Source organism: Neltuma alba, unplaced genomic scaffold (genome assembly GCF_004799145.2).
Source record: "Neltuma alba isolate B1F8T4 unplaced genomic scaffold, ASM479914v2 tig00012589_pilon, whole genome shotgun sequence".
NCBI lineage: Eukaryota > Viridiplantae > Streptophyta > Magnoliopsida > Fabales > Fabaceae > Neltuma > Neltuma alba.
In genome coordinates this window covers 641-13,256 of record NW_021637040.1, presented here as the reverse complement: position 1 = coordinate 13,256, position 12,616 = coordinate 641, and the positions used below count along the sequence as shown (strand labels likewise).

The following is a 12,616-nucleotide window of genomic DNA, read 5'->3' as shown; positions in this document are numbered from 1 at the left end:
GAAAGAAAATGATGAGGGTGAGGAACAAAGGAGGCAAATTCGTTGGTGATCATTGAAAAAGATGGGGTCGAGTTCGCAAGGCTTCTGTTCTGGTTTGGCCGACTGTGATGCTGGACATGAATAGTAAAGGTCGCCAATGTTGGTTACGGTGAAGGAGATAGGTGAGGTGGATGTAGATGGTGATGAGGAATGGAGAAAGAGGATGACGTTGATGGAAGAACAGAGTCCGGGTTCATTGAGGCCAACGTCGTGAGGTTTTGGCTGACTGTCTAAGCAAAGGGGAGTATCAGATCTCCTTAAACCAATCGGTAAGTTTCATGCCCTGGAGCAAAATAGTGCGAAGACAAAGTGTTTCTTTGATTCAGATTATTATTTTCTTCTCCGATTCAGATTTCTCCTCCGCTGTTTCAGTCTCATTGAAAAGCAGTAAATTATTGAGTCAAGGTAATCATTTCCTATTGCCAGTACTCTTTAATGATTTTCTATTTTTGGGTTAAATCCATGTTGAAGCAGAGTAAGAAGGCACCTTTGGAGTGAGATAAGCCATCTATTCTGTTCTTTATATAGTTTTTTCACCAATAAGGTGGGCCTAATCTCTGTTCTTTCTGGAAGATAAACGGGAGCAAAGAATGAAGATGACTATGAGCAGCGGTGGATGGGAATATATTGGTCAGACATCCGCTCACTGTATATTGTAGGTATCTATTATCTAATCATCGTCTTCATTTTAATCACTTTGCATATGGTATTTTTGTTGCCCTGCAGCTTTCTTTTTATTATAATTCTTGCATATATTCCATTGCATGAAAATAATGAACATACAAGTTCGGGGGGTGGGGCCGTCTTTCCAATCGTGGGCTTTAGTTCTTTATTTAGGGAGAAGTGCCCAGGCCATGGTCGAAGATGTTTGTAGATAGTGAGCATTAATTTTACTGGGGTATTTAAAACATGTACAATGGAACTTTTGTCTTATGTGTTGGATGTTCTCATTGCATTTTCCTTTTATTTTGGTGTTATAGACATATCTTGCGGCCTCTCTCTCTAATAATTGTAAGTTGTAAGGGGTTTTCACCTTTCGTTTGTTTCATAGTTGTCATACTCACCATCATTTTTCATATAAAGTGAAAAATTATTTTCTCTGCGTCTTCTTAACAAGGGAATATCTGAAACAAATTTGTGTGTATTTTTGTTGTGCATTGTGCAGCAAGGACAAATGGAAGCAAAAGGTATAGAAGCTTCGTCGCAAGAGGAGTTGACAGGAAATTGAACGAAAGGTTGGGATGTTGAAGGAATTGGAAGAAGCAGGGAAGAAAGAGGAACTTGTAGAATATACAGCCACTGGAGAAAATAATGATGATACAAGGTTGAAGGTGCCTTGGTCTGAACGTTGCACGTGGGAGGAAAGCTCTCCTTATTGCTGTTCAAGTACCTTTATTTTTTTTTGGTTTACATGCCACATTTATGATTTGTTGTGTCTCCAGTTTTGTTGTAATGTGTAGTTAAGTTGCCTCAAATGAGAATTAAATTTGTTAATTTTTTATATGCATGATAAGTATAATCGGGAAGATAATGCTAAATTTTAAGATGAGGTTGCTTTTAAGATTTTTCACCACCTTTGGCGTTATAATAAAGCTAAATTTTAAGATTTTTTGGTAATTCTTCAATCCTTCAATGAATGGATGTATTGTATTATGAAGGAAAAGGATATTGTCATACGAAAATGGAAAAAAAGCAAGTTCCTAGAACATGGTAATAAAAAGCATTTTAGACGGCTATTGATGCAAATATACACTGCCCAATGCCATGGGGGGGGACTGCTTGAAAAAGTCTTCTACTGTTACGGTCATCGTGTGAATGTTTTTAGTTGATATTATTGGATTGTTATATTATGCAGATGGCTTTAATCTATTTTTATAAAAGTTGAAAACAATAAATATAAGATGCAATGACAAGTTTTTCTTCCGAAATACTTCGTGTCATTTAATTTTTTGTATTTAAGTATTACTTATTTTTGTTGTTTTCCTAAAAGTTTTGAAGGTTTTTTTTTTCAACATGAATATTAAGTTTATGTTTCATTTAAATTATATTTAGAAAGTAATTTTTATCTTTACAAAAATACAAGTTTTTCTAATTAGCTTTTGTAACTGTTGAAAATGAATCACATAATTTATATGAATATATTTTGGACATCGTTAGAAATTTTCATCTTGGTTAGAGAAGCTCCCCGTGCAACGCACGGGAGAAGCACATTCTAGTTTTCTCTGCATCAGCCCAATTCGTCTCGCGCTCCTTATCTTCCGCATCGTGGATTCTTCAATACACTCCAAAATATCTCTCTTCAACGATCGCCACTTCTTGCTACACTCATCACTGATTCTCTTATTACTGTCATTCGCGCCAAAACCCTAATCGTATGGAAGTCTCACTAATTTCGGACAAATGCTTCTCCCCTCCAATTCGTTATTCTTTGGCTCATCCTCTTCCACCTTTCTCCAGATTTTCGTTGTTTTTCTGCAAGAACCCAGGTCATGCTTCTTGCTCTGTCAGACCCTTTCGACGACCATGTTCTTGTTCGGCCCCCAATCCTGATACTTTGCTTGCTGGATCGCGGAAGGAGAATGATAAACATCACCCCGAGGTTATTCTTAGCAAGAAAGAGGAGGATTCTGGTGATTTGAAATCCTGGATGCACAAGAATGGGCTTCCTCCGTGCAAGGTTGTTCTAAAGGAACGGCCTTCCTACAATGACAACCATAAGCCTATACATTATGTTGCTGCTAGTGAAGATCTTCAGGTTCGCTGGCCAAATATTTTGGTCTCGTTGTCCTTTTCTTTATTGAGGTGTTCATTTTTGTAGTGGGTTTCCTGATTTTTGAACTATCTTACTTCAGGCGGGTGATCTTGCATTCTCGGTTCCTGATTCCTTGGTTGTCACCCTAGAGAGGGTGTTAGGAAACGAGACCATTGGTAAGGTGCAGTAGTTTTGAGTTTTAACTTGGTTATGCCTTTGTCTTGTCCCGAAGTTCAAATTTTCGGATTGGATATAGCGTCCTTGGGTTTTTTCAGAGAAAAAAAAAACCCTAAATGAAAAGGAAAATAGGGGTTTTGTGTTGGGTTTATGTGGCCGATTGACTTAGAATACCATAATGTATAAGAGATTTTGTGAGCAAGAATGTTTGCCTTCTAGTGGCTGACCTTCTTTACTAACATCATATATTAATAGTCGTATTTAATGCGGTTCAGATCCTAGGAGCAAAGCAGAACTCTTGGTATAAATAAATAAGGACAAACGGCAATCTTAACACCATTTACAGTTTATAGAATTCTCGGAGCTGTTCGTGTTAGTTTCATTCAATGTGACTTGTGTAGCTGCCTGAGGTTTTTTGTTTCAGCTGGTTGCCATTTTGTGGCTGTTAGTTGGAGGTGGTTAAACTCCATGATAAACTATGCTTTGACATCTCTCAACTTAAAATAAGCTTTGATGAATTATGATAGCTAAATCAGCGGAGTCTTCAGTAGAATGGGCAAAGTTGTTTTCATGCTGCTTGGATTTTTATAATAGGATTTATTTATTATGTAAGCATCGGAAAGCTACTTATTGACATATTGTGGAGGCATTCAAAGAATTTTAATCTGTTTCTCATATTCCATCCTTCTTGCAGCTGAATTGTTGACTACAAACAAATTGTCGGAATTGGCATGCTTGGCATTGTATTTGATGTATGAGAAAAAACAAGGGAAGAAGTCCTTCTGGTATCCATATATCAGGGAACTTGATCGTCAGCGAGGTAGGGGTCAGCTGGCAGTGGAATCACCCCTTCTGTGGTCAGAATCTGAGCTATCTCACCTTACAGGCAGTCCCACAAAGGTGACTATCTTCATTCTCTCTTCTGATTGAAGATGAATACTGTTACCATAGTGCTGAGAGATGCATATTTTTTGTTGTTCTCATTCTCGATGTTTTCAAATATCCTGAGACTAATCTCCTGAGGCTATGATTTAGGCTGAAATCCTTGAAAGGGCTGAAGGAATTAGAAGAGAGTATAATGAACTTGACACTGTCTGGTTTATGGCCGGTTCACTGTTTCAGGTAATAATTAAAGTTGTACTAGCAATACAACTGCCCAAAAAATTTTTTGTAATATCTTTTTGAAAAAATGTCTAGTCTTACCATATCTGCATTATGCGTTATGCAGCAATACCAATCTGTGCTATCAATAGAAGTACCATAAGTTTTCTTATGTTTGGTCTAACCTTATTTGCATGATGCACTATGCAGCAATACCCGTTTGACATCCCTACTGAGGCTTTTTCATTTGAGATTTTCAAACAAGCCTTTGTTGCAGTTCAATCATGTGTTGTCCACTTACAGGTAAATTTCTTCTCTTGTGCATGAAATATGCATAAATGATTATAAAGTACATTTGTTTGTTGGCTGATTTTTATCTTATATATTATTTAAACTTTGATGAGAGGGTCACATTTGGTCATGGAAATACCACTCTCTGAAGCATCGCAGTTCTCCATCATCATACAATTGAATGTTAGATGAAGAGCTACACAACATTTCAATTCAACCTAAATTGGGAATATAATTCAGATCCATTGTTAGATGAAATGGTGCAGATTTAACTTTTGTTCCTTTTAAAAGCAGAAGGTTAGTTTAGCTCGGAGATTTGCGTTGGTTCCCCTTGGACCTCCTTTGCTGGCCTACGGAAGTAATTGCAAAGCAATGTTAGCTGCTGTTGACGGTGAAGTTCAGCTAGTGGTTGATCGTCCATATAAAGCTGGGGAACCTATTGCTGTTTGGTGTGTACTTGTTTCATATCACAGCTTGTAACTGGGTCAAAGAATATTTGCATTATTTTCTTCTTTATTGGTTTCTTCACTATAATATTTAAAATTGGTGATTTTCAGGTGTGGCCCACAGCCTAACTCAAAATTACTTATAAACTATGGTTTTGTTGATGAAGAAAATTCTTATGACCGCCTAGTGGTAAAGGTATATGGTGGAACCTTGATTTCCTGCTTCTGGTATTTTACCGTCTCTAATTTAACCTAGCTGGTACATCTGACACAGGCAGCTTTGGATACTGAAGATCCGCAATATCAAGATAAACGAATGGTTGCTCAAAGAAATGGAAAATTATCAGTTCAAGTTTTTCATGTATTATTACTAAACTCTTCATGTTCTTGGTTATTCAGTGGTCATTCTCTTTGTCAATATTTGAGTGGCGTGTTGGTTTAGAGGATGAGGTCCTCCCACTTGCCACTTGGTCAAATCGACTTTGAGAGGGGAGCAGAGTGGTCATTCTCTTTAATTCCACAGTTCGTCCTATCTGCAGGTCTATGTTGGGAAGGAAAGAGAAGCTGTCTCAGACATGCTTCCTTATCTGCGTTTGGGTTATGTTTCAGATCCTTCTGACATGCAATCTGTCATGTCCTCTCAGGGCCCAGTTTGTCCTGTAAGTGTCTCGTCTTTTTCTTTTTCTTTTTTTGTCTTTTTCCTGGTTGACCAAGAGTTTCTGAAACTGCCAGAGACCATAATTCAGTATCTGCTCATGTTTCTTGTCTCTGCTCTTTTCGTGTATTGCTTTCATGCGATTTCTGTAGCCTCTGGTGATGAAGTCTTGTGATTATTTGATAATTAAAGCATGATTTTATTGCCCTGTTATCATGTGATAAACCAGCTGAACAGAGAATGAATCTACTGAAGTAAAGGCATATGCCTATTTTACGTTACAGGTGAGCCCTTGTATGGAACGGGCTGTGCTGGACCAGCTTGTTGGTTATTTTGAGGCTCGGCTGGCTGGCTACCCCACCACCTTGGCTGAGGATGAGTCTTTGGTACTGATTTGTCAAAATACCAAGTTGGGTGCATTAGAATATGACTTGGCAACCTTTTATTGATAATCTGTATATTATATTAGTTGGCAGATGGTTCTTTAAATCCCAAAAAGCGAGTTGCTGCACAACTGGTTAGGCTGGAAAAGAAAATTCTCCACGCGTGTTTGCAGGCAACTGTTGATTTGATTAACCAACTACCTGATGATAGCATATCTCCATGCCCTGCTCCCTATGCGCCTTCATTGAATTAAAAGGTCCACCTCTCTCGGGTCATTTCTACATGCATATGCATTTTGATTGTTAAAATCCTCATCACATTTGTATTGATTCAGATAAACTTTCTGCAGAAATTCATGAATCTCCTGTGTTGAAGTCTTGGACCTCTGTGATGGATTGGATACATCTTTACAAAATGAACTACATGAACCAGGTCAGTACAATAGAAGTTTCATGATAGTGATGGAATTTGTAACCATCATATTAGATGGAAATCTGGTTAATATAAATCTAACGTGTTCAATCATAGAACTCCTTTTGGTCCCAAAAAAATCATAGAACTCCATATAGAAGTTAATAAATTTAAAACTAAGTCGCTTTATCCTATCCTACTTATTCCAAAGTAAATCAATAGATCCAGTGGTAATGCTTCAGGTGGAAAGAGACAAAAGCTTATTGTATTATTTGTTCTTTTTGTTTTTTTTTTTTTGGGTAATAATTATCTGTTCATTTGGGAACAGCCAAAGCGGCATTTGCTTTTTTTCTTTTCTAAGCCCTGAGTTTACTTCCAACGAAGTGTGAGGGAGGCCTAACCCAGGTGCATCAGTGGAAAACAAAACACAAGAAAAAGAAAACAATGATGGTGATCAAGAAAGCAACTTAAGAATTATGCGGGCGACTAGTGAGAGGAAATTACTGTCCTCTTTTGATCAGCATTATCTGGATTCTAGTCAGTGTCCCTGTCTCTACATTTTTCACACTGCTCAAGTAGATGCTTATGCATAATGCGTTTCGGCACCATTATTGACAGAGGCCGTGAAGTTTAACGCTCAAAAGGCTTATGCATAAAATAGAGACTGAAAATACTATGTTGGGGCCGTAGGATACCACCAGTCATTTATTTGAACGATGGCTTAAGAGACGAAGAGATGCTGATTTCTACTCTGATGATGGGGCCTCTTGTGCTGGATTTAACATAATTATATCTCATTTCAGGTATATGAGTAGACACCTAGAGATAACGAAGCAAGACTTCAAGCTGGCTATATAGATGATGGTTCGTGTCTGTTTTACAAGCAACTCAAACCGAGCGTTTTTGCTTTGCTCTTCCTTCACTTTGGGTGTTGCTGAAGTCTGATAACAAAGGAGTATGCCAGTCCAGCAAAGATTTAATTGTCTTCATCGAGGGTTTGCACAGATATTCTGAGGTTGGCTGTATGTACGGTAAAATCATGCTTTGTAAATGGAACCCATTTTCAAGAAGTCCTATGATTCAATTGTGTATATGTTTTCTGACAGTTTCTTGGTTTTAGCCCGTCTCAATCTATCTGGTCCCAACACCTGAAGTTGGGTCCTAGGCTCCGTTTGGTGGGGTAGATGGAAGATGTTTTTTCTTTTTTTTTGAAGCTAAAAGATATATTTAGTCTTTTATCTTTATACAAGGTTTCAGTTTGGTTTATTAATTTTAAAAGGCATATTTTTAGTCCTATAATCTTGAAGTCATTAATATTAAATGATAATTTTTTGTTGTTTTCAAAATTAAACTTAATATATTAGTATTTGATAATGTCTTATTAATTTGAGATCTCAATATTATTTTTTTTTTAACGGATTTTAAGAGTAAAGGACTAAAAATTAAATTGAAGTCTTGTGTAAAATTTAAGGATTAGAAGTTAATTGAATGAGAATAGAAGGGTGTTAACTATTATGTTTTAGTCATTTCTATATAATAATATTCGCATTTTATTATTTTTGTTTTGAAATATAAAAAAGTGTTTGCAAAATGAGTTTTTATTCTATTATTTGGTTTAATTTTATGTATTAAATTGTAGCTTTTGGGGGGGAAAAAGTAATCACTATTTTTTTTTTTCAAATTTGAACCGTGAAAGATGGTTTTTTTTTTTTCAAGTTTCTTGAATACATTTGAAAGATTGAACTAAAAATGACAGGTTAGAGTTGATTAAAACTCTTACTGTTAGAAAACAAAGTTTTTCAACCCCATGCAACCCACAATGTGTTTTTTTTTTTTTTTTAAATTTTATTAATTATTATATGTATATTATTATATTTTGTTTTATCTAAAAAATTAAAAAAACCTATATCATTTATTTATTTGGTGTTTTTAATTAAGTATTTAAAAAAAAGATAAAAATTTCATTATATTTTTTATGTTGTATAAGAAAAAAATTTTAAAAATTTTTTAAAAAATTTAAAAAAATAATAATAGTTGGTGAGTCAACCGTTAACCTATAATAACGGGTTAAGATTGACTAAAAACTAACTCGTCATCACATAGGGTCTTTTTAACCCATTTCACTTAATCATAACTTGTCACGAGCTAATCTGCATTTACATTGCTACCCTAGTGCAGGCACATGTGCATTTATTTTTACCTTTTTTTTTTATATGGAAAACGAAAAATAGCCAGGAAAGATTCCGAAGCCCCTGAAGCAAGGTTCCAGGACTCAAGCAGGCATCAGGTCCCAACAGCTGTAGCCCGTCAGCTCCATCATCGTTTTGATCTCTATCCATAAATTGGATTTCCGTGCGCGCCAATCCCACTGATTTCCATGATCAAATCCCAATCTTCATGCATTTCTGGGAGCGTCAAAAGTAATTAAATGAACTGCGAGGCGTTCATGAGTAAGGACCAGGACAGTCTATGGAGGCCGGGAGACGATACCATTAGTGTCACTAGATCACATTGACACTTTTGAACCAAAACGGACACATTGACACAGATTCATTTGTAAGAAAGGGGAACTGCAACTTTATCCCATAAACAATAGGCAAAAAAAATGCAACTGACTACATGTCTCCCTATTTATAAATTTCTGTACATTATAATGAACAAAATTATGGAATTCCTACTCAAATTGGGGTATTCAAGCTATATTGAAAAGAGGAAAAATAATTTGATCGACCGAAGGCAACAAACTTGAATCAAAAATGGGAAAGCTCGACATGCTGAAGCATGTTTATGCCTTGAGCTACATTAAAATGCTTAATTTGGTTCTCCACAACTCTGAAATTACTTCCCTTGGCTGTGGATTATCTGGTCCTCTGTCCCTCTGTCCTGACGTAAAGTACAACCATCCATTATAAAAACCAGTTAAGGTGGTTTTCACACGGAAAGGAAGCTTTCCGATCACTGTCCATGTCTGCATCATTAGTAAATGAGGGGAAATAAATTTCAAATTAAACCCACAAAGAACGGAAAGAAATAACAAAAACCAGCCATCGGGTATAAAACCACTAGTAAAAAGATATGCATAATACCATCGTGTCTAAATTAAAGCGGAAGACCTCTCCGACCAGGATCATCCTTTTTGTGACTGGGTGCTTTTCTGTTGTACCCCCAGTGATAACAATTGAATTGTCGACAACTACCCACGAACACTCAATGTGGGAGTTTGGTTTTGGCATAGGTGGTAAAGTTTTCCATTTCATCTCTTCATCCAGCATATAAACATCAGCATAGACCACCTGAAAATATTAGGCACATAGAAGTAGTGTAAGAGACTATTTATAATACGATATAAAACAACTCACATACCAAATGTCCAAACTTAGTTTAACTATCGAAGTATAACTGATGACCACATCAAGCCATAATGATTCAATTCGCTCTGGGGCCAACAAAAAAGCTGTTGATACCTCATGCCGGCGGGAGCACTTGAATATAGGTGAATTGGGTTTGGCCATAAAATCACCCTCTTGCCCACCTATTGCAAATAGTCGATCATTGACCACAACGCAAGCCCTGCCAGAAAAATGGTATACATATGAGAGTCAGTCATACAACCTCCTTCAGAAGGCACAGAAAGATATGGCACTATTCTTCAAATATGACACACACAGTTGACCATTGACCACAGAGGTTTTGGCTTTCCTGATAAATGGATCTCAAAAGAAAATCCGCATGTCTTATTGCATGAAAATCATTTTTCCTAAATTAGACAAGAACAGAATTTCAAGTTTTCATATTGAAAAGGAACACAGTCCAAGTTTACTGTTAGAATCTGATTAGTCCTCAAACCTATGTGGTCCACCGCGTGGAATAGGAATTTCAGACCGCCATTCTTTCTCCAAAGCTTCACCATCCTTTACAGCAAGGCTCCAATGCTCCAATGCAGGTGTATGGCGGTTCTCTTTGCCGCCACCCATGGCATGGAGTCTTCCTCTCCATAATTGAGTACAAGGAGAATACCTGTAAAATTTGTGTTATAATTCATCTTTGACATGCTAAGTTAATAAAGTTATTGATAAATTTAGCTTCAGATTAATCTGCTGCTTTTTCTAGCTTGGATAAATACACAGTTTGCAGCAGCATGTTATATCCAACTATCATGAAGTGAATAGGCAGTAGCATACCGGAACATAGTTATACCCATATACATATACACATGTGGAAAGATAAAAAGTCTAAAATGCAATACATATTGATCAAGAGCAAGTTAAACATCTGCAGTTGGATATTTCAAGCATATTTACTAGGCAAAACAAACCTCGGAGCTGGCAATGGTGGCAAACTTTTCCACGTCTTTGTTTGGGTATCTAACACAAAGGAACGAGAAGTAGGAGGTCTGCACTGGGGACCATATTGTCCTGATACCACATATATGTACCTCCCATCAGTTACCACTCCCAAATGAGAATGAGCCATATCTTTTGGCATGTCAAACCTATCTACCCATGTGTCAGTGCTGAAATTGTAGACGTCAACGTGAGAGTGCACCTGGAAGACAAACATAGGCCCCAAAGGATCCATCAGGATTATTGAACTTAAATCATCTAAGTTAACGCCCAGGTATCCAAGAAGCGAAGGTTTATTAGCTCACAGAATATTTTATATATACATCAAATTTTAAAGGGAGCGAGCAATTAAAACTCACAAGAAAACAAACTCAATTGACTCTGTAACAAATCAAAACATGCATTCAATTCAAGTAGATTCTTCTATCAATCGAGCAGGAACAAATACTGGAAAAAAAAAAAATACAATATCAAAGTCATGGATAAAAGGGGATCTAAATTGCCAGTGATATTATATGGCAATACAGTTGAAATGTAATGCATCAAGTAAGCCAAAAATATCAGAAACGGAAGAAAATCTCACATAATCAAGCGAGCCATATCCTGCAAATACGTAGAAAAGATCATCAATCACTATAGATGCTCCATCCAACCTAGGTACTGGTGCTGGTGGCATTTTCTCCCAGAGCAAATCAGGTGCCGGTAAATCGGCAAAAGTTGGTGGTAGAGATTTCTCAGAACCAAGCTTCCTCGCGGTGATAGTATCTTCTCCCTGTAAAATCATAACATCGCACATGACTAACGAAAAAAGTTAAAATGCTCATTATGCTCATTAGTTCAGGGAGGGGATTAAATGGAAGTGGGATTCCTGAGGGAGTGAGAATCATGACCTTGCGCCCTCTATATATAAATATATGTAGAGTCAATAAGGGCATATAATTTTGAAAGAAATTAAGGATACAGAACGGAAATCTCAACTAAAGATTGATTGATTGCTAATGTTGCTGCATGCGCCTATCCAATGTAGTAACTGATATGGCACTTCGACCACAATGTAGTAAGACTTGGGCGTTACTCTCTCTATATTCGTTTCATTTTCTTGCTCATCAACGTAAAACAGAAGCTTAAATTCGAAGTCTCAGGGGTAGAGGGAAAACAAATCCAATTTCAGAACGCGGCTTACCTTGGGAGGTGGGATAGAAGAGGCATTGGGAACAACTAGATGGGCAGGGCGTCCAATGACCCAGTTGGATGAAATTGGGATATACACAGAAGAGAATGAGGCCCAGAAGAAAGATGCAACGAGAGTGGCACCCAGAATGGCGCCGCACCATATCAAGAAGACGAATTTGGTGGGAGATAGAGGGGAGTGCAAAAGATGAAGCCTGGCCATTTTGGTTCGGTTGGAATCAAGAGAGCATTAACAGAGATGGCCATTTATTTATAGAGAAGAAGGAAACAATTGGGGAAGAAGAGTCTTTGATGGACGAGAAAAGAAAATTGTTCTGAGGCGCAAGAGAGTTGGGCGCCAATGGTTTTGCGCTCGCCTTCTTCTGTGTCCGCTATCCCCCATAGAAAGTCGCATACCGACGCCGTCTTCCATTTTCTTTTTCTTTTTTTTTATTTTGGGTTTTCCGCGTTTGCGTTTTTCTTATTTCTTTTTTCTTTTTTAGCAGTTTCCATTAACAAAGGATTTTCTCTTTTTTTTTATTTAAAAAATTTATTGGTGGAATAAATTAAGATGGTTTTATGAGGGACAGTGTATATTAATTAATTTATATAAAAGCTATATTAAAAAATTTAGAAACCGAATAATGTGGATTCATCTAATTTACTTCTACTTCCCTCCGTCTAGATCTTCGCTAAAATATTCTATCAAAGATCTTTGCCAAAATATTGTTATGACAAAAGAAAATCATCAGTGTAGCGCGCGTCACAGACGTTAGATCAATCACCACAGAAGATACACCGGGGGTAAGATGGCAAACAGCGGAAAGGGGCCCCCCGTGATTTAGCG

At 37.1% G+C, this 12,616-nt stretch overlaps 2 protein-coding genes across 2 annotated transcripts; one reads left to right on the top strand and one right to left on the bottom strand.

Moving 5' to 3' along the window:
* Positions 1-2,262: 2,262 nt before the first annotated feature.
* On the top strand, positions 2,263-7,371 carry LOC114729005 (ribulose-1,5 bisphosphate carboxylase/oxygenase large subunit N-methyltransferase, chloroplastic). The gene is made up of 13 exons (XM_028915945.1): positions 2,263-2,794; positions 2,892-2,967; positions 3,663-3,868; positions 4,004-4,090; positions 4,280-4,372; positions 4,655-4,809; positions 4,918-5,002; positions 5,081-5,167; positions 5,346-5,465; positions 5,746-5,847; positions 5,931-6,101; positions 6,195-6,277; positions 7,060-7,371. Exons 1-11 carry the CDS (start codon positions 2,414-2,416, stop codon positions 6,096-6,098), a joined length of 1,560 nt encoding a protein of 519 aa, XP_028771778.1. The 5' UTR covers positions 2,263-2,413; the 3' UTR covers positions 6,099-6,101; positions 6,195-6,277; positions 7,060-7,371.
* Positions 7,372-8,809: 1,438 nt separating this feature from the next.
* LOC114729004 (kelch repeat-containing protein At3g27220) lies at positions 8,810-12,143 on the bottom strand. The gene is made up of 7 exons (XM_028915944.1): positions 11,783-12,143; positions 11,183-11,371; positions 10,572-10,801; positions 10,103-10,273; positions 9,721-9,826; positions 9,343-9,549; positions 8,810-9,224 (listed from the first exon to the last, which is right to left on the bottom strand). The coding sequence occupies exons 1-7, from the start codon at positions 11,990-11,992 to the stop codon at positions 9,054-9,056; spliced, it is 1,284 nt and encodes a 427-aa protein (XP_028771777.1). The 5' UTR covers positions 11,993-12,143; the 3' UTR covers positions 8,810-9,053.
* Between the last annotated feature and the right edge of the window lie 473 nt (positions 12,144-12,616).

Coding starts and splice junctions, on each gene's coding strand:
- LOC114729005 (XM_028915945.1), top strand. CDS start 2,414: ATGGAAGTCTCACTAATTTCGGACAAATGCTTCTCCCCTCCAATTCGT. Junction 2,795..2,891: donor CTGCTAGTGAAGATCTTCAG/GTTCGCTGGCCA, acceptor ATCTTACTTCAG/GCGGGTGATCTTGCATTCTC. Junction 5,003..5,080: donor ATGACCGCCTAGTGGTAAAG/GTATATGGTGGA, acceptor CATCTGACACAG/GCAGCTTTGGATACTGAAGA.
- LOC114729004 (XM_028915944.1), bottom strand. CDS start 11,992: ATGGCCAGGCTTCATCTTTTGCACTCCCCTCTATCTCCCACCAAATTC. Junction 11,372..11,782: donor CTTCTATCCCACCTCCCAAG/GTAAGCCGCGTT, acceptor ATGATTTTACAG/GGAGAAGATACTATCACCGC. Junction 9,550..9,720: donor AGTGCTCCCGCCGGCATGAG/GTATCAACAGCT, acceptor TAATATTTTCAG/GTGGTCTATGCTGATGTTTA.